General features: G+C 56.3%; 1 protein-coding gene across 2 annotated transcripts in view; it reads right to left on the bottom strand.

Annotated features, from left to right (window-relative positions):
- Positions 1–4584: 4584 nt before the first annotated feature.
- NTNG2 (netrin G2) overlaps positions 4585–26225 on the bottom strand; it is a 41017-nt gene continuing 19376 nt past the window's right edge. Inside the window, exons 4-13 of one of the 2 annotated variants that reach the window (XM_064523780.1) lie at positions 17535–17707; positions 16500–16526; positions 14630–14746; positions 12534–12602; positions 9412–9486; positions 7891–7956; positions 7382–7456; positions 6296–6463; positions 6047–6181; positions 4585–5676 (exon numbers count right to left, since the gene is read on the bottom strand). In XM_064523780.1, coding sequence (XP_064379850.1) covers positions 5453–5676; positions 6047–6181; positions 6296–6463; positions 7382–7456; positions 7891–7956; positions 9412–9486; positions 12534–12602; positions 14630–14746; positions 16500–16526; positions 17535–17707 — 1129 coding nt within the window. In that variant the 3' untranslated portion in view covers positions 4585–5452. The remainder of the gene's footprint in view (positions 5677–6046; positions 6182–6295; positions 6464–7381; positions 7457–7890; positions 7957–9411; positions 9487–12533; positions 12603–14629; positions 14747–16499; positions 16527–17534; positions 17708–26225) is intronic. The other variant, XM_064523779.1, reaches the window with a different exon arrangement.

Raw genomic sequence — 26225 nt, 5'->3', positions numbered from 1 at the left:
CAAACAGTAGTCATGAGAGGTGAGAAATGCTGCTGAGAGGAGGTCTCAGCACACCTGACAACATCAGCATCTCCCCCCAGTCCCTTGCTACGCTCTCGTTGCAGTGCTGGTAACACCGATGAGGGAATGCCCTTCCTCCATACTGCCTCGTAGATAAGCCGAGGACAGTGACTGGTTAGCAGTGGTTGGAGGCCCAGGAGTTGGAGGCTGAGTTAGGTATGTATGAGCTGCGTACAGATTGGCGAGGCGCTTCGTCTCTTCCCCTTGCTAGTCTGTAAAACAGAAATAACCCCAGCCCCTTCTATGCTGATGCTATGGAAGTACTGAGCGGCGTGTGTGTTTCTAGAGCAAGAAGGACATTGTAGTGACAGAACATGTACTGATTAAGGGTGAACAATGTTCTTGGGCCTAGGTGGAATCCACTAAGTAACATGGAGAAACAGTAATTTCAGAGTTGGGACTTTTTTGCGGTTACTGAAGTGTGAGATGCTGCAGTTCCTTTTGAGCGTAGAAGAGGAGAGACCGAAGTGGCCAGCAGCTGAAGGTGGGTTGTTCATTCACAGACTGTTGACTGTAGCAATACCAAGGATAAGCAGAACTGTGGCCCTAAAAATGCAAGACATTCTCTCTCGTCTGCATGAATAAATGATGGATGAAATGACTGCTGTATTGTAAATGGAATTTATAATGTTAACAATATAATACAATCTTGCCACAATGGGTCTGTTCCCTACTCATATATAAGGTCTCCTTTCTTGTCTTTTTAAAATACTTGGAAAGGAGCCCAAAGTGTTATTCTTTAGCACAAATAAATGTAAGCCAGCAGTCTTGTACACTGAATATTGCTGATACATGAGACCTCCTAGCCATATGTAGCTGTCTTCTAAGGCCTTGACTAATTTTCCACTAACTCCCAGGCACATAGTGGTGAAAATGAAGGTAGTTTGAGTGCACATTACATTTGGTACTGTGAAGATGTAGAAAAACCTTGTTTTATAGCCTGGCAGGCTGCCGTTCAATTCTTGAGATTTCACTGTCGTATGAAGTAAGAACTCCTTCCTTTGCTGCTAAGAAATCACATGAATTTCCCTTATTTTAATCCCCAAAATACTGTGGAGAGGGATAGGGATGGAGGTGGTGCAAGCTAGTATTGTTGCTGCCCGGGAGAGAACATAGCTAAGGGACAAAACCAGGTGCGTTTAGGCTTGCTTCCCATGTTTCACCCTGCAGTGAAACTTCTTATGATACCTAGGCAATCCACATGATAAAGGGGCCTTTAGGACAGTTTGAAGGTCTCCTCTGGGTCTCAAATTGGAGTGTGCCATCTCTGCACACTTTCTGTGCGAGAGTGGCCAAACACTGCAAGTCCGTGCTAGAAGGGCTCCGAGAAGATGGTGATATCAATGGCTGTAGAAGCCAGCGCCACCACTCTTATTTCTGGCAGGAATGCTCGGCTCCTCCTTTTTACATTATTTTCGTTGGGGACTTTTCGTGGATGTCAGTTATAATACAAGATTGGTTGGTGGGACTGTTTATTACAATACCAATCCTGTTGATTCTCTTGCTACTACAGTCTGCACGAGGCTCTTTAAGAATTCAGGTGAGATGCCTGCTTTCCGAACCTTTAAAAACCAAAGAAGATACCTGGTAAGTGCTGATGGACTGAGATGGCTTTTCCCCCTCCTTTTGTCTCCAGCTCAGAAGGGCTGCAGGCTTAACATTTCATCTGATGAGTGAGCAAATATGCATAAAGCCAGACTACTGTTGACTTCTCTGCAGCTGGGACTGTGGACTCGCCCTGGCCACAGCAGTCCGTCACGTCAGGCAAGAGACTGTGGACTCTTGTTGCCTGGGGCTTTTGAGTATACAGCTCTAACAGAACTCTAAATAGTTAAAATTGGAGTAGAATTGGAAGTAAATAAGAAAAATCAAAAGCTCTGCTTGTACTGTTTGAAGAGGTTGCTGGTTTTTTGCAGAGAAGTAGAATTTAAACACTTTCTCAAATGAGTCAAATGCTGGCTGCGTGCAGGCGGGGGATACATGTGAAAACCTTGAAAGAGCGCAAGTCACTTTTCTCAGAAAGAGAAGTATTTTTTGCTTAACCTTTCCACAAGTGAAGTGTCAAACTCATTGGACACCGCCTTCCATTTAGAAGCATTAACTGATGCATAAATGGCTTCAGCTTAAAGAAGATGAACTTTTGGATCTGCAGGTACTTCTGGAGGGTTTCTTTCAGTATTATTTCAGTAATGCTGTAGTTTCTTTATGTGGACGCCCGTGCGCTAACAGGTGTCTGCGGTTCATGGGCCTTCAGCACTAAAGTTTTCATAACTTTAAATTGTTTTTCTTAAATACCAAATTTAAGGTTTGTGTGGGATTTTTCTGTCTTGGGATGGCTTCTGTTGCTTGATCACAAGTTCCCCAGCACCACTGGACAGGTAAAGTGGTATCCTAAACTGGAACAGGCAGAACTAGCTTTTTATCTGAGCTCGAAGGTGAGATCTTCTGCCCAGTCTGCAGCCAGAGATAAAAAGGACTTAACTAGGGGCATCTTTAAAATTCACTGTTTTGGCTTTGCTCTTGCTCATAGTCAACAGGCCATTTAATTTCTGCTGGGAGATGAAGTATGTTGTATTTGTCCTGTGCAATTACAATTTTGGAGGTGTTTGCTTCTGCACAGCTGGTAAGAGCTGAAGAGTGGTCTAGGTAGTGTGGAGGGGTGACTTGTGCTTTCCTCCCATCTCCTTCACCATTTTCCAGGTGTGATGCTGATCTTCCTGCAGCTATGCCAAAGGCCAACCTCCTACTTCTGGTCGCAGTCACGGAGCTATTTATGGGGCTTTGGTTAAAGAAGGCCTAGGACCGAACCTTACTGTGGCAATGTGTGTTCATGGGAATGTTGAAGCCAGTTAGGTTTCTTTCAAAAAAACCAAAAAATCGCAACCAATGACAAAAAGCCCCACCCCCAAAAGGTCTAGTTTTAGTGAAATACCTACAGCCACCTTCACGCTCTGGCTGTTGCGAGCTTCGTTGCGCTCCTCTGCAGTTATTTGCTGTGGGAACTCTGTGCTGCTCTTGCTGCTTGGGGCCATCTCCCTCGCGCTGCAATAAAAGCAGGTGTTTGCAGGGAAGCTGCTGGCTGCGGTGTTTGTCTGGGATATAGCTTTATGAAGTAGTAAATTTTCTGTTGCTTAATCTAATTTTCTAGAGAAAAACACTAGTGTTGGGAAAGGAGAATGTGTGCTTCACCTTCCAGAAGTGCCATTAGAGATCTTGATCTTGTTACTGACTGTTCTGTGCTATTACTTATAAGAAGAGTAACCTATGAGGGTTTTAAATATATCTTGATAAGAAAGTACAAAGAAAGAGCAAGTGTCAATAACAACAGACAGCAACCGACTGCATTAAGGAAAGGGAGGAAATGGTAGTGTCAACCCACTGCCTCACTGATCGAATCTCAGCAGGGTGACTTTAACCCTCATTTCTTTTGTGGTGAAGTAACCAAGTCCTGTGACCTTCCTCTGTGATGTTAAATGCAAAGTCCTGTCTGCTCCAAGCATGCACCCGATTTCTTTGTGGCATTTTGACATGAGTGTCTTCCCTGTGCTTTTTATTCCAATTTTCTTCTATGGCTGTAGAGAGGGCTGTGATTTGGTGGCTCTGGCTACACACAGTTTCTGCAGGGTTAGGCTGGAAGATGCTGCAGGCTCTTGGGCCTTTGGATGTTGGGCTGCTCCCAGCATAGGTCCCAGCTGAATGATACGAGCTCCAGGGACAGGACCATTCCCAGAGAACAGAGCATTGAAGCAGAAGGGCCATCGCTGGACAAACTATCGCAGTAGCACTCTGGGTAAAGACACTGGCCCTGGAAATGCTGGTAGAGGGCTCAAGCCTGGCTTGCATAGAGCTCCTAGGCTAGCTCAGAAAAAGAGCAGGCTGGAGCCAGCGGTGGCTGCTCCCTTGTCAAGAAAACTAGTGGAGAACTGAAAGCACTATGGGGTGGTGGGGATGTCTCTACTCCTCTTAATCCTGCTCCCACCTCAGCTCCTGGCCAGGTAACTGTTTGGCCATGACAGACTCAAAGCTCTTGAGTGGATGGAAGATTCCAGTTGTCCTGATTTTTTGAGTTATGTGATTTGTCTCTGTTTTCCTGCCTTCTTTCCTCTAGTTGCAGCACATTTATGAGCTTTAAATAAGTTGATCTGGTCCCTACAAGTTCTTTAGTGAAGTCCTGGGCTGTGACTGCCTAAAGATATTCAAGATAGACAACTTCTTCTGCAGAGGTTTGGCATGACACCAGCTCTGTGGGGTGCAATGGGTCTGGACAGCTGAGGTCCCCCTGGAGAAGCGTCCCTGGACTATCCAGCCCCTCTCCTGCTGCAGCCTCCTTTGGAAATGGCATTTTAAGCAATGCTTAATATATAATCCCGGCTTTGTTAATTGTCTACAGTTAGCAGTGTAACCTAGGTTCAGCAAAGTAATTAGGAGAAATAATTAACACTTCTCAGTGATGAAACAACCTCCCTCCCCTCTCCCTCACCATGTAGTGCACCTTGGTAGGGACTCAGAAAACACAAGAGGACATTATGAATCAAAAAATAAGTCTTTACCTGTAATTAACTGTGCACACAAAAAGGAAAACATGGTGATCAAGCAGCAATTAATAGTTGCTTTACTGTAGGAGGATACACCATAATCCAATGCCCATGGCAAAATGTCCCTTCAAGTGGTGGTTCTTTTATGACACTTAGTCCAAATAAGAGTAAGTCTCTACCGAAGAAGTATTTGAACCGTACACTATACGGAAATGTGTGGAGAAGACACTGCGCTCCTCACGTACCGTGTGCCTAACGGCCCCTGTCTTCTCCATCAGTGCAAGAAAAGAAAACCCAGCGATGGAAACACAAAATCAATGCGGCAACTGGAGTTGTAGGCAACAGTGGGTGTAGGGCTGGGCCGGGCCAGCGGTGGGGCGATGCAGCAAGGATGGACCAGAGTCCCCTCTTCCCTCCCTCCCCTTCTCCTACCTGTTCTGGGGCTCCGGAGTTATGACGGACTCTTACAAAACGGGACACTAAGAAGGGAGGGGGAAAAAAAAAAAAAGCCTATACCAAAATAAACAAATTAATAAAAAAAAATAATATCCCTTGGATTGCGGCACTGGTTTGCCAGGGTCCCCAGAGCAGGGGAGGAGAGCGGCTGCGCGGCCGGGAGGGCAGGCGCGTCCCCGTGGGGCGGTGGCTGGCGCGGTCCCCTCTGCAGCCCGCTCCGGCAGGGCCGGGATGGCTTCGTGGCCAGTGGTCAGCCCCTGGGTTTCTGCGTACCTCTGCGCTTGGCGAGCGGACCCAAAGACGTTGTGCAAGTCCCAGCGGGAAGGAAGGCTGCCGGCTTCCTTCGCCCCCCCAGGTCCTCCGGTGACGTGCCTGGACCGGGCCACCCCCCCGCGTAGGCTTCAGAGGTCCACCCAGCCCGGGAGCTGCAGGGCCAGCGCGCCCAGGAGGAGGGGGCCGAGGCCGGGGCGGGCGCCGGGGGCACCGTCGCAGTCCTTTCTGTCGGCGTCGCACCGGGACTGCTGGCACAGGACCCCCTTGAAGCCAGCGGGGCAGAGGCACCGCTGGTTCTGGTAGCAGGTGCCGCCGTTCTGGCAGAGCAGGAGCTCGTCGTCGCAGACGTTGGCTGCGGGGCGGGAGGGAAGGACGCGGGCGTCAGCCTGCGGTGCGACAGACCCCCCCGCCAGCCCTCGAGGTTGAGTTATCCCACCTGCCGGCAGCGGATAACTTAACCTCCAAGGCCAAAGGAGCAGGTTGGGGGAAACCACGAACTTCAGGGGCAAAACTATCAGGTGGTTGAGGATGTGCGAGGAAGGGCTGGAGACTCAGGGCTGTTCTGGACCATGAAGGACATGGGGCAGCTGAGCAGGAGGTGCTGAAGATCCCCCTCGTGTCTGGGTCCATCTCGCCCCTTGCTTGCTGTCCCCAAGGTAGGTCTGTCCCCAACCCTTCTGGCGTCCCTCTGGTCCAGCGGGCACCGCGCGCGGGGTACTCACGGAAACAGCCCTGTCTCCAGTAGTAGTTGGGCAGGCAGTCGTCACACTTGGGCCCCGTGGCGCCTTCCTTGCATTCACAGTAGCCGGTCTCGTTGCAGCGGTCGTGCACGGAGCCGATCTGGTTGCAGTTGCACTCTGCGTGGAGACGGGGCCGTCAGTCCCCCCGCCCCGGTCCTGCCCGCGGGACCCGCTGCCACCAGGGACATCGGAAACACCCGGCCGATGGCATCGCCGCCGCCGCGCGCTCACCTATGCAGACGTTCTCGTCGTCCAGCTCGGCCGAGCTGTTGCGGTAGAAGCCGAGGCGGCAGTGCTGGCAGTGCTGGCCCCGCGTGTTGTGCTTGCAGCTCACGCAGGTCACCACGTTGAGGAAGTCGATGTAGCTGCAGCGGTTGGAGTGGCCGTAGCACTCGCAGTCTGCAGGGAGGAGGAGGAGGGAGCTGAGGGGACACGCGCAGGTCGGGGCAGGGGGTCCCGTGTGTCCCGGGACAGAGCTGCATTAAGGAGAGCCCTGCCTAGGGGAGCGCCCAGCCGAGCGGCGTTAGGTGCTAATTAAAGAGCCCTCTGGTCAGGAAAGCTGAGCGTGGTGCCCGCAGGTGGACGTGGTGTCCCCAGCTGCTGCAGGGCCTGGGCCACCGCATCACCCAGCTGTGGCTGCAGGTAGGAAAACAGCTGCCTAGGTTTGATCTCCAGCCGGGGCATCTCGATCCGTCGCTTCTCGCGCCTGCTTTTTGTTGGACACCGTGACTCAGGGTGGGCCAGGAGGTGCCCCCAGGTGTGCCGTGGTACCGCCGTCCCGGCTGGGACGTGTCCCACCGCAGAGGACAGCGGGGGCCCAGAGCACACTGGCCAGCTCTGAGCTTCCTCGCCTTTGAGGAGGAGGAGGAGGGCGGCTCAGAGCTGGGGCTGTGGTCCAGGTGTCAGACATGCAAGGACGGCAGGGAGACGGGAGACAAGGATGTGGGCTGACATGCACGTAGGTTGGGAGCAGATTTGTGTCGATGAAATGAAGAGCAGGGAAGGTGGAGCAGGGCAGAGGTTTCCCCACGGTTCGTGGCTGCCTGGGGAGGAACCCAGAGTCGGCCGTAACTCTGACCCTCCACAAAATACCTCCTGCCCGTTTGACCAGCGGCCTAAGGTTTCAGCTCAGCTGCTGCTGGCTGCTGCAGTCCACGAGCACTAATTCACCCCAGGCGCTCGCTCTCGCTGCAGCTCATCCGAGGCTCACACAGACGAACCCTCCCCGTCTTTTCCACGTCTGAACCTGCTGGATCACGTCGCGCCGGTGCGGGCTGGGAGCCCCGGAGCCGCCAGCGCCGAGCGCCCTCCGCTTACCTTCGAACGCCTCAATGGGAGCCACGGGGCTGGAGTCTGCTTTGAGCCGGACGAGCTTTGAGATCTTTGAGGACGCTTAGGGAAAACCAGAGACACGCTATTTCGCAGCGCCGTAGCACCGCTCTGCACGCCGCGTTCCAGCACGCGGCTCGTCCGCTACCGCAGCACCGAGCCGAGCCCAGGGCAGTGCTCCGGCACGGCCGGGAGCCGCTGCTGCGCGAGGCAGGCTCTCCTCTTCCTTGCCCTCCTCGGCGCTGGACGCGTGAAGCTCCACGCGGAGCCACACCGTGCGCCCTGCCTTTAGCACGGTCAGCGCGATGGAGTGGGTTGGTCAGGCTGAGCATCTACGCGGCTAAAGAGCTTAAAAATATATATATCTATTGGCCGTGGCCTCTACCTGATGCACATCACGCCAGCTAGCATCTAAAAAGCAGTGGGAGCACGGTGAAGAGCGCATGGGCGACGCGCTGGGACGGCTTTCGGCGAGCCCCCGCCGCGGCAGCACCTACCTGCCTTCTTGCGGTGCCTCCTGCCCGCGGCGTGCGCCGTCCGCCCGGCCTTGCCCCGCGGTGCCGCTGCGCGAGACAGGGAGACCTCGCTGAGCACCGCGGTGGGAGCGGGCCGCTGCCCGGCTAGTGCTCGGGGGGAAGCGGCCGTCCGCGGCGAGCGGGGGCTTTCTCGGGGGTCTGCGCACCCCCCTGCCGCGGCACCGCGCTGGGGAATCGCCGGGGGGGTTACGCTACGGGATGTGACTTCAATCAGCGCTGATGGTTTCAGCACTGGGAAGGTTTTGCATGTCTATAACCATCGTCAGGGGAGCGGCTGCGCGGGGCGGGGGATGCTGCCGAAGCCTCGCCGCTGCAGCGATGAAGGATGGCAGCCAAAAACGTGGTCCAGCGCCCGCGATGCGCTCGGCACGGCCCTGGCTGGGGCAGGACCTTCTTGAGCGGCGGTGAGCAGCGGATCTCTCCCTCGTGCGGCCCCAGCGCTGCTGCCGGGTGCTCGGAGCGGGGCCTGCGGCCGGGACTGCTGCTGCCGCCTTGTCCTTGGTTTGTGCAAGCGGTGCCTGAAGCCTGAGCCCAGGGCCGGGCACAGGGCGGGCGGCCGCTCTCCTGGCCCGTGCTCTCTCGGTCCTGCCGCGTCCGTGGCATCAGGCTGGAGATGCCCAACAGAAGCACTTGGACCCCGTCCCACAGCTTAGTTAAAAATGGGGCCCCACCGGCGTCGGCGCTGCATCTGGCCTCGGCTCCCACCGGTGACTGCTGCCCTCGCCTGCCCTCCAAACCGGCGGGGCGCGGGCTTGCGGCAAGGACGCCCCGGGCAGCGATCGGAGTCGGGGATCAGCCGGCCAGGCTTAGCCGAGTCGGGCCCGCGTGGCTGATGAGCCCCGTTAATCCTGCCCACCGGCCAGGCAAGGTGCGGTGCTCCTCGCTCTTCCGAGCGCAGCGGATGTGGCCGCGGGCTTTCCTGGGTCCGGCATCGCGTGTTCGCTTTCCTCGGGAAGGCAAACGGTGCAATCGGCAGGACGAGGCAACAATTTTGCTGTGTGTTGTTGGCAACAGCTGAAAGGATCCGGGGTAGGTTGTCCCCTTAATCAGCGTAATTTGGGAAGAACGAAGCTTGTTTAAACTTCAGCAACTTTACTACAGTTGGGAAAAAAATTAAGGCTCAGAAGCTGCCATCTGCTTCAGGAGCGGGTTTGAGCTGGATCCTCCGGTGAAGCAAGCTGTGTCCTCCCCGTTGGGAAGACGGAGACGTCCCGATGGGCAGCGGCGGGCGGGGGGAGAAGCGGGGGTCTCCCGCTTCCTCGGCACGGTCCTACCTGCCCGCGTCTGTCACCCCAAAAGCTCGCTCCGAAAGAGCCGCAGTGCGGGGTGACCCGAGATGGACCCTCGGAGCAGGACAGCAGTGTGCAAGGTGCTGGTCCCCCCGAGCAGGGCTGTTACCCCCCTGCGGTCACGGGGCGAGAAACCGGCCTGCCCCGTCTCCGCTTGCCGTGCTACGGGCTCCGAGCCCGGGCACGTCCTTACCTCGGATGCTCTCCGGAGGCTCTGGTGGCTTCGGCCTGGGTCCGAGCGCTGCGGTGCTTGGTGGGCGCTCAACAGCTTGAAGTGGCATCAGTTAAAGAGAACATCAGCTTTAATACAGATCCGCTGCTTGCTTGCCTAAAAAGGTGGCAAAGGAGCACGGGAAGCTCTAGGCAGGTATCTAGGGTGGGTTGGGGGAGCTGGATCTAATCCGATCAATGACATGTAGAAGCAGGAATGAGAGACAAAGTCTCCTGGGAATGAGAGTCTTCAAGTGGGAAGAGAGACAGAATTATTCATACGGACCAGGGAGGAGCTGCCGGCCGGCAGAGCGTGGGCACGTGGCCGTCGCCCTGGCCTGGCGTGGAGGGGGGCTACATCTGCAGCCCACTGTCCACCCGGCGTCGACGTGGATGCTGGAGACCTGCCTGCGGTCACCGTATCGAATGCAATTTGGCCTTGCTCCGAGGCTAGAGACAGCCCCAAAGCCGCAGCGGTTGCGAGCAGCACGTTCTGCATCTCGGCACGTTCTGCCCCAAGTCGAGGATTTCCAAGTGCCGGCTTGTGCCCTGGGCCCAGCTTTAGCAATCGTTACGGTCCGCATGGAAAGGGATGCTGACGTCTACAGCTGGAGCTAGCTACAGGCGCCTCGGCCGGGAGACAGGCGCTGAGGGCTGGCAGGCAACCGCCGGCGGGAGCCCCGAGGAGCAGAAAGCTTTGGCTTTGGTCGCCGGCGTGGCCCCTCTCGAGGCTCCCGCCGGCAGTTCACAGCCCACCGTGGGCAGACACGCGGGAGCCTCGAAGCCAGGAGATGTCTAAGCAGGCGTCTACGCTATCCACGGCACAGGCCTATCTATTTACAGAGCTGCTCCGCTTTACAAGCAGCGTCCGGCCTCGGGAGACAGCACGGTTTCCATGATCCTCTCCGCTCGCCCCAGCAGCAAGCGGAGAACAAGCCCTTCCCCGTCTTTCACGCGCGCGGCTGGCGCCCGAGGCTCAACGCAGCCTCGCCGGGCTGCAACCCGCGTGCTGGGCATCGGCAAAGCCCGGCTTCCCCAGGCGGGAGGCGGGAGCAGAGCTGCGGGACGGGACGCGACGGGAGCGTTTGCCGCCCCACATGTCCTACCTTCGCCCCCCGCGCCGGCCCTGCCCGGGGGGGAGCCCACCTGCAGCGGGGCGGCGGCGGACAAGCTGGTGGCATCTTGCAGCGGTCAGAGAGGAAAGTGATGTTACGGGACGCGCCGCGGGGACCCGCCAGCGCCTCGGCCACCGGCCCCCCCCCCCCCCGGGCTGCCCCAGCTGGCCGCCGCAGCGCTGCGCTGAGCTGCCAGTCCTCAGCCCCTCCCAAAGCAAGGCGTTTTCTCTGCGTTAGGGTGCTGGGATGCCGACTACCACCCCTCTGCTTTGGGGGGGGGGGGGGGTCTGCTTTTAAATAACTAAACTGATTAAAAGCAAAAAAAAAAAAGAGGGTATTTTATGGTGGGGGCAGGAATCCTGGTAGCTAATGCAAAGTCCTGGGCCCTGCTGCTCCCCCAGAAACACCGGTTACAGAATTCGCAATCCACTGCGGAGGAATTAAAACAGCGAGAAATCTGTGTATCGCCTGCTTGATCCCCCCCCACCCTGCAAACCCGCACCCCCCGCTGGCTCCGCACCCCCCCGACTCCTCAATATTGGTGACAATCTTCAGGTTTGCTAGAAAACAAATCGAGGGATAAAATTTTAAAAGCCGTATTATTAATTTCAAGCTCCAGTTGGGTAACATAAGGAGGAGGAGGGAAAAAAAAAAAAAACCCTCGCTCCTTGCCAAGTTTCAAAGGACAAACCCGAGAAGGAGAGAAATGTGATTTCCCAGCCTCAGCAAGGGGATAATAAACAATGCAGAATAAAAAAGAAAAAAAAAAGATTTTTTTTTTAATGACAAGCTCTAAGAGAAGGTGATAGACATTGTCCTTTTCAGCTGGAAAGTGGAAGCCAATTGATATTAATACGGTGTTAAAGAGAATATGAAAAAAGCCCTGTGCAAATTGGCAAGGGTTTAATTAGAGCCACAATAAAAAACAGCCCTGGAGGCATTTTGCTTTTTAGTCATTCACATACACCTCCACTCAATCGCATTTACAGAGCCAGGGAAATTATTAATGCTCATTATCCCGAGAACCTTTCCCTTGTATCTCCATGACATTAATGGACAGTTTTACATTTCAGGGATGGGAGAAACATGTCTCACCCCTGGACCTGTTTACTATATAGAGCGAACGCTGGGCAGCTCTTATCTCCGGGGCTTTTATCAACCCCGATGAACATCCTTGGTCTTGGTGGGTTTCCGGGGAAGCAGAATAAAGCCCACCGAGAAGTCAGGCTGTACAGCAAAAAGCATTGGGCAAACGATGTTTTCAAATGGTGCTGGGGAAGGGGGGAAGGACCTTGAAGAAGTCCTTCTGCTTACACACGTGCTCTGACCCTTCTGGGAGGGGAGAGCCGTGGGCTGCGGCGCTGGTGAGCCAGCAGAGCACGAACGTGGTCCCAGCTCCCCGGGGCCGACGCGAAGCCGGGCTGCTGGTGCGCTCTCTCTGCCGGAGCTCTGCCTCCAAGCAGGGCTTAGTCCGGTTTGGGTTTTCCCCAGAACGGGACTGAAACCGCTGGGTTACAAACCAGGGAGGAAAAAAATGGAAGCAGAAAAAAAGCTTCTTTTGCTTATTTTAGGCGTGGGAAAAATGTCACGAATGGTAAGAAAGGATTTGACAAGCTTCGAGGAAGGTTTAGAAATAACAGAAGTGCAGAAGGCAAGCGAAAGCAGCACTTCATCCAGCCTCCTTAGGGTGACCCTGCGATTTGCCTTCGCTCTGCCCCTTTCGGCCCCCTTGGTGAAGCTCAGACTAGAGACCGTGTCCGTAAACTCCCGGGTTTTGCCCCCTCGCCGCATGATGGGTGAACGGGCACGAGAGCGTCCCGCGAGCAGGCGGCGGCAGATGCCTAGCAGATCCGCGCAACCCGGAGACGCAACCCAAATCTAATCCGCTCCTCCAGGCTACGTGCTGGGCGGGTTTCTGCCTTGCTGCTGCCTACTGGCGTGCGGAGGCACGAAGGCGAAGGGAAAAGCACATCAGTCTGGCCTTAAATACCTGTTTTCTCCTGTGTCTCCTGCATGGGCACAGCGGCAGCGAGCTCAGAGGCTGGTTTGATGGTGGTTGCTTAAGGTGGGAAACAGAAATTCAGAAGATAAAAGACGGCGCATTGGTTAGGGGGTGAAACAGTGACGGGGCAGGGCCTTAAAAGGGTGTTTTTAAATGTCCATCTGGCTTTAAAGTAAGGAGGAATTTTAATGCTTAAATTGAGGAGGGAGGCAACGACTGAATGTCTTACTTTGGGATTCTGACCCAGTGCTGGGTTATTGCACTTCCTTTGCAAACAGGCACCTTGCCAGGAGGGTCATCTTCTTAACGAGGGGTTTTCCCTGAGGTCCAAACGAGTTAGATTCAGAGCACCTTTGGGACTTCACGGTATTTAAAGAAGCACTTTGCATTCTGCAGGCCTGGATGGGAGGAGCTGCTCCGCACCAGAGTGGCCCTGTCCTGCAGACAAGGTGGCCTCTCCAAAGAGATGGCAGCAGCGGCCAAATCCAGACCCTCACCTCCTTTCCAGCACGAAGGTAGGAGTTGGGGGCCAGCATCACTCAGCTCCCTTAAACTCAAGGCAGATCAGAGTTGGGCTATAGCTTGGTTCCCTGTGCCCTGGTCAAAGGTGTAAAATGGTCTCTGGCTATTGCTGCTAGAGGCCAGGGTCTTCAGCACCGCCCCCCCGGCGTGTTGGTGATCTAAGCTGCTGGCGGACAGCAAACTATCGTCTTTGGACCAACCACTCCAGGGCAGTGTCCATCCCCAGGTGTATCGTTTTGGGGTGAGCAGAGCCTCGCGGGTGGGCAGGCTCCTCCGCCAGCACCAGCGGGGACAGAGGGCTGCACGGAGACGAGCGGCTCGGTGCTCAGCCTGGCCCGTACGTGGTCGGAGGTGTGGCAGCTGGACTGTGGTGGCTTTTCTTTTTTCTTTTTTTTGTCCCTTGCCACCAGTTAATGAATGTATTATGCAAGCACCGGTTCTGCCTAGGAAGCAGGTCCTGGAGGCGCAATGAGCCCCGAGGTGAGTGACGTTTCCCAGGTCCCTCGCAGCGGCTTGGTGGGAGAGATGGACCCAGCAGCATGTGGGCACCTCCCTGCCAATCCCTCCCCTCCGAAGCACTACAGCAGCAGGGCAGAGCGCTGCGAGTCGCGCACGAGATAGACGCTAAGCACGTACACACGGGCGCCTGCGAAATACAGACCAGAAATGCTGCTACGGGCGAGCATGGATAAAAATCAGATGACCCCAAGTGCGTTGCGTAGACGTGACCCAACGTCATGGCTGGGCGTATGGAGATGCTGTGGTCTCTGGGCGAGGGTGGCAAAAACCCTCCTCCTGCACATGTACAACGTGCACCCGGATGAGGAGCACGTTTTAACAGAGAAGGGCATTGCGAGTCTCTCGCCCAGGGTCATTCTAACTCCTTGGAAGTTGGAGATAAACCCCAGCTTCCTGATTAACTACTCAACCAGGGTACTTCCATGAATATAGCTCTATTTGCATAAACATGCAATCAAGTTTCCTCATCCCTTTGACTGGCTTCTGGCAGCTCCCCCAGACAGACTGTTACTAACATACTGTGGGTGTAAAACGTCCTCCTGGGAAATATCAGGCCCAGAAAGCACGGCAATGCACTGGATGCGTGTCTAATTCTCCCAGGAGAAGCTTAAAAAAAATGTCCTGCTGTTAAGTTTTATCTGCTCATTTCCAAAAGAAAAGTGAGAATGATGTCTCCTTGCTCGTGGGGGGAGGAAGGAGGAACCCCAGGAAAAGTGACAGAAGTTTTCCTCCACGGGGTGATTTTAAGAGTCGGGGAAGGGTGTTTTAGGCTCGCGTGTGAGCTCTGGTCCCTGCACGCTCTTTAAGGTTATAGGAGCCAACTCTGGGGCTGGCACCCTTGCTCCAAGCTCAGGGTACCAACGCCAAAATGCTCTTGGACTGAGTTGGGTCAGAACAAACTAGGACCTCCCTGGTGCTGGGGGATGTGACCGTGTTCAGGGTGATTTTTATCCATGTCTCTTCATCAGCCTACAGCACAGAAAATCAGGGCCACGACACGGGAATCCCACGGCGCCGCGGGAGCCGGGCCAGGAAGCACCCACCTGGCTGGGGGGTGGTGGTGGAGGTGGTGGTAGTGGTGGTGGAGGTGGAGGTGGTGGTGGTAGATGATGTGGTGGTGGCCAGTTTGGTGGTGGTACCGCGCTGCGGTCGCCCGTACACTACCAGGCAAAGAGAAGAGGGGTGAGGAACCTACTGAAGGGCACCGGAGGGCTTCGTTGCCAGTCCTGCGCATCCGTGGGCATCACCCCGGCTCCGGGAAGCGGTGCCTGGAGAGAGCCCGGGTCCCACGCTGGACCCAGGCGTTTGGGTGGCTGCAGCTGACGCGGCTGGATGCTGCCCGTGCGCCGGGGCAGGGGCTGAGCAGCTGCACCAGCATCCTCAGCTGGGGCAGATATTAGCTTAAATACTTAACAGCTCTGCCATAAACTGATTGCCAATTAAGTGGAAAAGAGGCAAAAAAAAGCCCGTCTGCGCAGACAGGGCAAGGGGACCCGGCCACTCCCTTTCCACCCTGGCGTCCTCCGGCTGACGGGGCACGTTAGCTGCTGGCTTCGCTTCAAGAGCAGCAAATCCCCGCCGCGCTGCCGCTCTCGCCACGACGGCCGCAGCTAGAATAACGCGCGGGACACAAATTCCTGCTTAACGCACACCTGCTGCCCCCGTGTCCTTGTTTGTCCCGCTGCTTCGTGCAGATTATCGTGCTTAATTTCATAATAGCCCTTAGCTAGTTTAAATACTTAATTTAGGTCACTTCTTGTCTCCTGTGCAGGCTACATAATCTCTCCTTAACTGCCCTCGGATGCAAATCCCTGCTGTCCACTTCCAGCACGTCTCGCCCGCTCTCCCGCCGCCCTCCCAGCCTCTCGCTAGCGGGGAATTTTGGTGGGAAATGGTTTTCCAGTGAAACAAATGTAGAACTGAGAGTGCCCAGCTGCGTAAAGGGGAAGCAAAAGAGTTAATTTATCAGTAGGTTCTCCATTGAGCAAGTAAAGAGGATTTGGGGCTGTTAAAGACACTTATTTTTTTAAATGCAAAATTACTTTAGGGAGACTTAAATTTTGTTTGAAAATTTTAAATGTTTAGATTTAATTGCGTAAAATCTGAATGTTTCATTTACCCAGAAATGCTGCCTTCCGCTTTCCATCTAGGCACTTTTTTTTCTATTATGTTTGAATTTACCTGGAAGTATTTTTCCTCCGACTCTTCCCATTTGCCTGCAAACTGAGGAATTCATTACTCACTCAGCTCTACATTTGTTTCTTCTGGAAGGTAATTCTGAGGCACAAAATTCAGACCCAGGCTTGCGCACGCCCAAAGCTCAAGGCTCTTTGATATCCAACTGCCTCCCGCTTTGTTAACTAAGGAGTCGCATCCCACCATCAACCTTTCGGCAGAGATCCCTGCTGAGCTCTACATACTTTGCTGCTGATGCTTCGTAGATATATGTTCCTATACGTACACAAGTATATACAGACGTACACATGCTATATATGGTTTTTTTTTTTTTAGATAGCCCAAGGTGACCCAAGCTGGATGCTACGCCAAATAATTTAAGCCCGGCTCCCTCCCAGAGCAGGAGTCTGCGGTACAGGGGGAGGCTCACGGGGATTGCCGGTGTTTTGGAGGTGCCGTTTGCATCTCCTTGCCGGCCGCAAGAAAAAGTGCAAACTAACGAACCTCGCAGGGGAAACCGAGCCGGAGGAAGCGGCAAAATGAGGCTGCTGGAGCCAACGGAAGAAAACATGAGGCTCTTCGACAGGACAAAAAAAAAATGAAGCACAATTAGGGAAGACTTACTGCCTGCAAAGTGAGAATGGACAGAAAATAACGGCTCCCCCCCGCCTAGCGCCGCCCGCGAGGACCATGCACTGCGGTGTTAAACGCCTGCGTTTCGGTTAGGGCTTTACTTACTGCCGAAGGCCGAGCCTGCAGCTGCGCCTGCAAGAGAGGAGAAGAGGGGCGGTCACGGGGGCTGCTGGGCACCCGGTCCGGCGTCCCGAACCCTTCCCTGGGGGGGCAAAGCCGCCTCGGCCCTTGCAGATGGTTCTGGGTTGCCCGCGCCGCAGCGGAGGCCGGGCGGAGGCTCGGGAGCTGCCTCCGCTCCGCGGGAGGACGACGGCCGGCCGGGACCGGGCGGCAGATGGGCAGGGAGTTGGATGGGAGAAGAAAGAGAGGAGGAGATGGAGAAATAGGAGGTGACACCGGGAGGGGAGGGAAGGGGGAGAGCAGCACGTCTGGGCCTGCCAGCCCCAGCAGCTCGCCCAGGCGCCTTTGAAGCGCTGCGGCCGCTCGGCGGTAGCTGACAAGCGCGTTGCCGTTCAAAGACCCCGCGCGTCTACCAGCCCTGGCACGCGCAGACATTCCCGTCATGGCCTTCGGAGCCCACGTTTCAGCTTTGATCATCCTAAAGCACATAAATCTTTCAAAAAACTGGGAGGGAGGGAGGGGAAAGATGCTCTTTGGTATTGCTCAAAGCTGCGCTTGAAAGGCTGGAACGGCTACGGCGACATCCCAGCGACTGCCAGCGCGAACCGGACGGGAACCGCGAGAAAGCAGCCCATCTGCGATGTTCACTGCCCGATTCCCCTGCTCCGAGGACGGCGGGGGGACACCCCTCATCGTCTCCATGTGCCTTTGCTGCTGCCGCGCTACGGCAGGCAACTGGAAGGGACCGGAGCCTATTCTTGGCCTTCATCTGGACTCATCGCTCGGCTACTAAAAGCCAACGAACCACCTTTGCATCCACTCAGGGAACGTCTCCTGCCCCTGTGCACCGGGAGACTGGTCAATATTGCTTCCCTTCTTAAACCCGAGCATCCTGCAGCCCCGAGCATCCCGCAGCCCCGCGCGCTAATTCGAGATGGCGGAGGACAAGGGGAGACTCCGCTCCCGTCGGCAGCCCAGGGCGGGAGCGCGGCCGGCGCTGCCTCGCTGCAAGCTACTTACACGCGTTGGGCGACCCGTTGGGGAGAGGCAGGTAGGACCCCGCTCGCCAAGACCTGGAGCGAAAGTTCTTCTTGCACTTGCCGCAGTCCTGCCCCGTGGTGTTGTGCTCGCACTCGCACTGCAGGCTGCCCTCCCGGAAGGTGCACAGGTTGGCGTGGAGGTTGCATTTGCACCTGGAAGAGAAGACAGGAGAGATGTCAGGTGTCATTGCACCTCCTCCTTGGCCCCAGGGCAGTCCAGTCCTTGGAGGTGAAAATGCGGAGGTGAGGCTGGGCCGGTTACCCCTTTGCTGTGCCTTTCGCGGGGTTTTTCACCGAGCGCAGCTGTTTCCCTGGGGAGTTTGGCGCTGGGGTTATGGTGCCCACCTCCTCGCCCGAGCTGGATCCGCACTCTGCTCCGAGATGAGAGACTTCACTCCCGCTATCTGACTGCAGGAGCACAGACCGTTTAATGGTAAGTCAATGTCTCGAGCTGAGGCTCCAGTAAGGAGCCGCATACGTTTCAGACTGTAACAGGAATCCAGACGATTGGCTCGGATGCAGGCTCTCACTCGGAGGCAGAGGACAGCCTTGGGCTTTTAGCGCGGTTAACCCTGGTGTGACTCAGCCCCTCCATCCCCGGGCAGTGCACCGAATCCAAGAGCGGTTTCTCCCTCGGTGTGAAGTTGTGCAACACCAACCCTTTCACTACTTGCAGCCCAACCCCAGCCTGCTGTGACCAAATTAATGTGCGGAAGAAGAAAAAGTCACTATCAAAATCTGCCTTTTAGTCACAGCCTGCTCAGAGAAGGCAACAACGAAAAACGCTATTCAGCAATTTGCAAACATTAACCAACTTTTAACGAGCTGTAGTGCGGCATGCAGGGAATAACTATCTCCACGTGCAATAATTCCTGTTCCTCAAACTCCTGAGGTGACTTGTGCAAAGCACAGGGGCTGCCAGGGCTGAGCCCGTAGCTCACACGTGGCTCTATCGGCTCCTGGGCCTAAGCTCAGGCCACTAGACTTGGACTAAGGGGACCAAAGTCTCATTTCATTCCAGAAAATGTATCCTAGCACAGCGCGCTGGGTTTTCACTGCTTTGTCCATGGTGCAGCAATTTATGCTCTCGAAAGCAGAACCGTTAGGAAATGGTGATGCTGTGGCTCATGCGAACGGGAAGTGCTGTCTGCCCGGGTAGCGCTGTGTTTTATAGGGGGGAGTAAGCAAGAGGTGCATAAGCGAAGCACGAACAGAGAATATGGAGGAACATGGCCTGTTTCTCCGTGCTCTGTGCCTGCACTGGGATAAACAACGTGGGTTGCGGTGTGCTGCTCCCCCTGCCCACGGCTCGGACCAGAAGATCCCTCCGAAGAGGCTCCCAGCCATCTTCCCGTTCCGGTGAGTCCGCCTTTGCCGCGCTCCTGTTCGAGCGTGCTGGGATAACGTGACCTCTCGTGCAATTTCTCCCCCCGCCCCTTCTTCATTCTGGCAGACTCCACACACGGGCTGAGCATCAGCTGGATGAACGGCCTCTCCTCCTGGCTACAACCCTTCCTGCCTCCGGGAAGGGAATATGCACCTTCTAAAATGGAAGAAAAAAGCAAATCGGGTCTGTGGAGCGCGGCTGACAAACTCGGCACAGTGGCTGAACCTCTGTGCTACTGAAAGCTGGTGATGCCATGTATCGCCAAACACGCTAACAGCCTCCGTGCATCCGCGCTCGGGGGCCGGCTGCGAGCCGGGATCCTGGCCTTCAGCTGCTCCGTGTCCTCTTGGCCTCTGAGGAGGAAGTGGTTCAGTTCCCTGTGCGCAGGGGAGAGGGAAGGCAGGACGCCGCGAGAGCGCGTGCGGCACCGGCGGCTGCTCGTCCTGGGAGACCTGGAGCCTCTTGGCCGGAGGATGTGGACGGGGAGCCCCGGGCGCCTGCCCTGGACCTGCTGCTCTTGCAACGGGGCCGTCACCCCTGTGCCTCTGCCCTTCCTCCCCTCCGAAGCAGGGCCAGTACTCCCCGGAGAGGACTCTCACTCCCTAATCAGTGCAAGCAAGGAAAATTAAATCAAGAGAAAGCAGAGCCAGACGGTTGCCCTTCCTGCCTGGTCCTGGGCCGCCTATTTCTCACTGCACGGCCCTTAGCCACCGTGCAGAAGTTTTGTTATCCAAAGAATCGATTTTACTGGGGAATTGCTTTCCAATTTTGACCTTTGAGGATCATCAATCTAACCGGAGAACCATCGCCTGAGCCCGCTGACCCCGCAGCACAGCACTTTGCAGACCAATCAATCAGGCTGCATTATTTAACAGCGAGCAGCGGAGGGGCTTCAAACGGCCCCGATTGCCAATCCTGCCTTGGACGAACGTTTCCGCGCCCGCTCCTCACCGGCTCGGCTTTAACCCCTTCTCCGCCTCCTCCGCTGGGCCTCCAGCCCAAGGACACGCGCGAGCGCTGGCTGTGTGCGCGCAGCCGCTTCCTCCAGCCAAGCTCCAGCTGGTGGAGACTGGAGAAAATGACATTAGTCCAGTCCCCTGGGCTGAAGCTGCTAGTCCTGCTTGTCTCCGCTCATCTTCCTTGGGCGTCCAGCCATCTCGGGAAAGAGAGGATGAAGGAAAAGGTTAGGAGCTACTTAGCAGCGAGGCTTAAACTGCAGCAGAGGGGAAGACACCTGCTCTGTGCCCTGCGCAAGGCAACGATGGCCCCGCTCCAGGCTCGCGGCCCCTCCAGCTCCGCTCTCCCTCCAGCAAAATGATCAGTGCGATGAGCTCCGTCTGGCTCAGGAGCTGAGCTGAAGAGCTGGTGACTTTTCTCCTCTCCAGCTGGTGGTTCAAGACCGGTGGTGACGGCACCGTTGCCCGGCAAGCGACACAGCCCTGGTGGGTCTCAGCCTGGAGAAGAGCAGCCCCAGTGCAGATGCAGGAGAAGCCTCGGTGTCCCCAGAGGGACCGTGGCCCGGGGGACACCAGGGTCCCGCGTGGGGCTGGTAGTGGGTGCACGCAGCTGCGCGCGGCTGCAGGTATGCAGAGACCTGGTCCACACCGTTCCTCAGCAAAAGGCCTGGTTGCGGGAGCAATCTGTTCGGCCCAACACGCTACAGTCTGCACAGCGGGGTATTTACAAATTATCTTCAACACAGGTCGTTTAGCCGCTGCCTTCCCCTCAAAATGGTGCAGTGCGATCCGAGGCTGCCAATGTCTCCACCAGGGGAAAACAAGGAGCTTGGAGCGCCAAGGAAAGTTTACAGGGATGTGTCCTTTTTTCTTTTTTTTTCCTTTTACAGCCGTGAAGAACAGTTCGTTGTCCCTGCGTTTCTCCAAGTCAGCATCCTGGAGGTCACAGCAGCGAGCGGCTGGAGAGGCGTTTCGGTGCCAAGCCGGCGCGAGGAAGCGGAGGCCCAGCGTGCAAGCTTTCAACGGAGGTGCAGCCCGCCGGCGAGTGCCGCAAGCCTGCAGGAACAGCTCGGGGGTGGGAAAGCAGCCACCGCTCCTGAGCTTTCATTAATAATGAATTCTTAAATAACTTTAAAAAGAAACCCCAGCCCTCCACTTCCTTTCCAAAGATCCATGTGTGTTTTACAACCTCCCTTCTGTCCGTAACCCCATTTTGCAGAGCAGGAAACCAACAGAAAGGCAAAGAGCATCTCTTCTTCCCCTTCCTCCCTGAAGGGCAGAGGCAGAGCCCGGGGCGGTGGCACCTCCCGTGCGGGGCCTCGCTGCCGTGCCGCGCAGGGGTGGGAGAACTGCCCGCGACGTGGGAGCCCCGGAGAGCTGCCGTGTGCCCTGCGCCTCTCGCCAGCTCCCACCACGGCCCCGTCCTGCCTTCCCCGAACTCCTGGCAGGAGGACGTGGGACAGCAGAAGGCCACTGCGCTGGGCCGCAATGTCCCCTGTCCAAAACTCCATCGACTCCAAGCTGTCCTCTGAGTCCCACCCTGCATCCAAAGCGAAGCCGGGAAGCTGCGGTCACCCATCCCGCGGTGCCGCGGGCTCCCCGTCCCCCTCCTTCCCCACCAGTGTCCCTCTGTGCTGGCAGCGGTGTCCCCCCTGCTCCCGCTCAGCTTATCAGAGCTGGCACTGGGGAGACACATCGCACAGCGGAAAACTGCTAATGACTGCCATCCAAAGGCAGGATTATGATGGCTTTCGCCTGAATTGTTTGCTCTCACTGTAATTGATGAGCCTTTAATGAGCCTCGTGGGACCATGCGTTTGAAGGGAGCTCTTTCCTCCCCGTCTCCGAGGAAAACGGTGTTTCAACTGATCTCGGTTCTCGGGGAAACATGAATAACTCTTCCCTCTCCTCCTCCGTTGTCAGCCGCAGCCGTTGCTCGCAGCGTGCTCGGGCAGCTGTCTGGCCCTGATTTACCCACTTTTTACCTGCTCCTTTGCAACCGCTTTGGCAGCTCAGCAAAAGCATGGAGCAAATCTTCCGGGCAAAGCATAGCGGGCGTTGGGCTGGGATTCTTCCTGGACCATCTGTGCGTGCGAAAGCATGGAAAAATAGCCTTGAAGGGCTGGACAAGGTGAGAGGCACCGTCGCTTCGTGGAGAGGTGTTATCTCCGGGCTCGCCTTGCTGGGAGCAGGGATCGTTTCACTATTTTGAGTGGCCCTTTCTGCCCTGCTCATGCCAAGTGCGGAGCGAGTGCCGCGAACACGGCTCATCCGTGCAGGCACAGAGCCGCGAGCACAGCCGAGTCTGCGGTCCGGAGGCTGAAAGGGGAGGAAAAGCCATTTTAAAGCCCTGTTTGTTTCAGCTTGAAGCAGCGAGAGAGCTCCTGGATTTTGCTGCTTCTTGCAGAGCCAAAAACCTGAAAATCCTGGGTGAGGGCAGAGGGAAACACTGTGGGTGGTTTTCTTCCTTGCGGGTTTTCACTGTCGGTCGTGCGGTGGGGACTCGCGAGTCCTCCTGGCAGGCGGGAGCCCTGCTCGCCGCCCTTGGAAACGATCTGAGGTTTGGGTTGCGAAGAGAAGACAGCCTGAAAGATGCCAAGATGGAGAGCACGCTAGCTGGCTGTTCCCATTTGAGAGGCTATTTATTTTAAATAAGTTGACACTCACCAGCTGTCAAGATCCTGCTGACTGGTGGAACGTTATTTACTTTCAAAGCTGTCTTGAAAAGCTCCCATGAAAACAAACTTCCCCATTAGGGGGTCAGGCGGCAGAAGGGAGGAAGGGTGAGGAGGACATCATACGGATACATGAACATAAATATTTGCAGAGTAATGTGTACAAATGCTCTCGGTCTTTCTCCTGGAATGCAATAATGCCTGCAATTGAGTTCATTGGCCAAATTGAATTTGGGCTCCTGTAGAAGTCTCTTTATATTAAGTGCTTTAACATACATCACCCTCTCAGTCTATCGATGAAATTCTATTATCTGCTCAGGGCCGGACGCAACTCGGCAACAAAATCGGGGGGAAATAAAAACCTCCACAAAACTAAGCCAGAAGCGAGTAATAGGACCTTGCGCATCTGTCTCCAGCTATTGACAAAGTGTCACGAGCGTCTGGGCAAAGGAGGAGCTTTTTGGGTTCCTCACTAACTCCCTCCGTCCCAGCAAGTTTCTCCTCCATCTTGCAGCAGTGGGAGTAAAACCCATCAAGAGGCTCATGGAAAGACAACGAACAGTTGCTGCAAGTTAATTTAACTATCTGACCAAGATTTTGCTTGAACTAGAGCTAATCCGAGGCTGGACCAATGCCAGGGAAATCCACCCAGGCCACTCGCGCAGAGGCGCTCGGCGGAGGGTGGCAGAGGCAAGAGGTACGTCGCTAGAGCAGACTTGGAAGTCCTTGACACGAGACTGCCGTGGCCTCCCAGGAGCCCCGTGTCTGGCCTCCAGGAGCCGGGGGGGGAAGCCCACGCGCTCGCAGACCGTTTACCCCAGCTCCCCATGGGTCTCCCCTCCACTAAGCAGCACGTGGGTCTCCCCTCTGCACAGCCAACGGCTCCCACACCGGTCCTCCGGGAAACACGCTCAACTGGGGGATCCATCATTATGCAAAGCCAAAGACTCATCCCAGCACTGCTTTGCTGGACAAGTCAAGATCGCAAACGGTGTTTCCTCTACAACTAGAGGTTCTCCAACAGCTTTTTCAGCAGATTGCCTGGGAGCGGCCAGGAGGTGCTTGATGCAGGCATCGCTGATCAGAGCGGGGTTACGACTGAAGGCGGATGCATGCTGCGCTGCTGAAGGACAGAAGCAGGAGACGGTAGGCACGCTGAGCAGGAATCGCTTCATCTTTAACTGAAATGCATCACCGCATCTCCAGAGAGCACCAGCAAGGCGGGGAAGAGCATCCCTTGCAGGCGGGCACCACTGACAGTGAACCAGCTCAGCTTGCTGGAGGAGGCTCTTTGCGGGGTGGCCTTGATGAAACAGGTCTGGTGCGAGAGGAGGAAACGAGCACCCCAAGCCGAGGGGAACAGAGGGCCTTCTCCTTCATTTCTTTTGTGCAAGTAGTTGTTTTAAAAGGAGAGGAAACAACGCAAACCCATACAAAGACAACGGGTTGTGGAAAGAAGTGAGAACCGCAGTGCTACGAAGCTGAGCATCGCCCCTTCTCGATGGCGACTCAGTGGCCTGGGCAAGGCCCCGGAGGGGACACGCCGTCGCTCCCCGCACGCTGCGCCGCGACGAGTGACGCGCTCGCTCCTCCTGCGGTTCTCCAGGGACTGCTCACGGCAGCAGGACGGACAGACGGACTGAGCAGGCGACGGGGCAGGGGAGCAGGAAGGAGCGCAATCTCCCTAACTGGTCCGAGACTGATTCACTTCTCCTCAATTTGATTTCTCCTAACTGGATCCATGTGTCCTGGCCACGGCACATTAACTTCAATTAGGGCTTATTAGTGTCTCGGTGATGGAGCGTGCCCTGCCGCACACCGCGGTGACTGACGTTATGAAGGGGAAAAAATTACTCCAAAGGGACACGGTGTGTAATGGAAACAGGAGCAGCATCTTTCCTCGCACCGGCGCCGCGTCCCGGGGAGGCGACCGAGTGCACGGCTGCGCGGAGGAGAAAACCAAGCGGTGAACAGAGATCCGTGGGGAAAAGTCTTTCCGCTTCCCCTCTTCACCTTGCCTGGCATGTGCGCAGCACACAGGCCAAGGGCTTTCTCCTGGCTATTCCTGTCTTGAATGCTCTGCCTCTCCGGTTACTCCACGGATCGATAGGGACAGGATGGAAGAGGAAAAAAGGAGAAGAAAAAGACACCAAGAAGTCGAAAGAGAATAAAAATAAACTGTTGGCTGTGAGTGGAGAAACGGACCCGGCTGAGGTTGCGGGAGGAGACGGTGCGGAGAGAGGGCTCTCCGGGGGCAGAGGAGGCCCCGGCGCGGCTCCGCGTCAGCACCAGCCCTGCGGGGACCCTGCCGCGCTCCTGCCTGCCCAAGCCCTGGTGCTGTCCGGGGGCTGGTGATGCCGCGGGGCCTGCGAGCCAAAGTGCCATCCCAGCCAAACCGGGGGGACAAAGTGTCACCTGCCTGGTGCCCCAGGGCAGGGGTGGGCCGGGGGGCTCGAGCTCTCAGCATCACCACCCCGTCCCCTGGTCGCTGGCTCGTGGCTCCTCTGCTCTCTGCGTAAGACCTTCTGGCTGCTTTTTGCCTTTCGTTTCCATAATCATCTCCTTTCTCCTCTCCTCTGACCCTGGCAGTGTGTCCCCAGTGACACGCACTGGTTTAGCCGTGCACTTTTCTCCGCCCGCTCCAACACGTCCAGCTCCTGGGCCCTGGGAAGGGCAGCGCACGTCCTCCTCCTCCCTGCGACTGCCCGCACCGCCGCGGCCGCTTCGCCCCGTCCCTTGCAGCCCTTGTGTCCGTCTCGCATTGATTTCTCCTCGCGTCCTCCTGGTGACCCACCCCTTGTTGAGCCAGACACAAGATTTAATTTGCTTTCGGTCCCTGCGCTGTAACTGGCTTTGCTTGCAGCTGGCATTAGATTGCTTTCCAGCGACAAACCTGCTTGCTGGGACCGCAATAATTGCAGGAGCAGAGGGGTAATTCACATGAAGCTTCTCCACCTTCCCCACCGCGACTCCTCGGCAGGACCGGGGAGGCCATCCCGCCCGGCGCTGGGCCATCGTGGGGCAGGAGGCAGCCCAGGACACACAGCAGCTTCGTGCGCGTCCGTCTGTCCAGGGAGAGTTTTGTCCCTCCTGGGGACGAGCTGAGCAAGCGGCGGCTGCAGACAGGGAGTGCTGGAGCCGTGCAGAGCTGGGTCTTGCTTTCGCTCAGCCTTTTGCATTTGGGGTGGAAGCAGAGGCTGGTTTACAAGCGCTCCTTGTCCCCGCTCAAGGAAGAGCCCTCTCCTCCCTGCGGCCCTGGCGCGGCGGCCGAGCGAGCGCGGAGCCGAGCAGCGTGCCGCGGGCTGCGGCAGCCCTGGCAGCCCTCCACGCGGGGCACCTTGCCAGCGCTGGAGGGAGGTCTCCAGAAATTAGCCAACACACCCAAAGCCGGCCAATTCTGTCCCCGGCAAAAAGCAGCATTGCAGCTTCCAGCGGCCCTTTGCAGTCTGACCCTGCCTCACCCGCTGCACAGCCCACGGTGGCTCTTCCCTCTCCGAGGGAAGAACAAATGAATAAATCAAAAGTTTCTCTTGCTAAGCCTGAGGTCAGAGCTGGCGGTAGCTTCTGAGCACCTTCGCTCACCCGCCAGGGTCCGAGTGGTAAATTCAAAGGACGCCGCAGTCGCCAAAACCAGAGGGCTGCGGCGGGTTTGCT

Source organism: Dromaius novaehollandiae, chromosome 20, assembly GCF_036370855.1.
Source record: "Dromaius novaehollandiae isolate bDroNov1 chromosome 20, bDroNov1.hap1, whole genome shotgun sequence".
NCBI classification, from domain to species: Eukaryota; Metazoa; Chordata; class Aves; order Casuariiformes; family Dromaiidae; genus Dromaius; species Dromaius novaehollandiae.
Note: the sequence above shows the minus strand (reverse complement) of the source record. Positions and strands in the feature narration are given on the sequence as shown.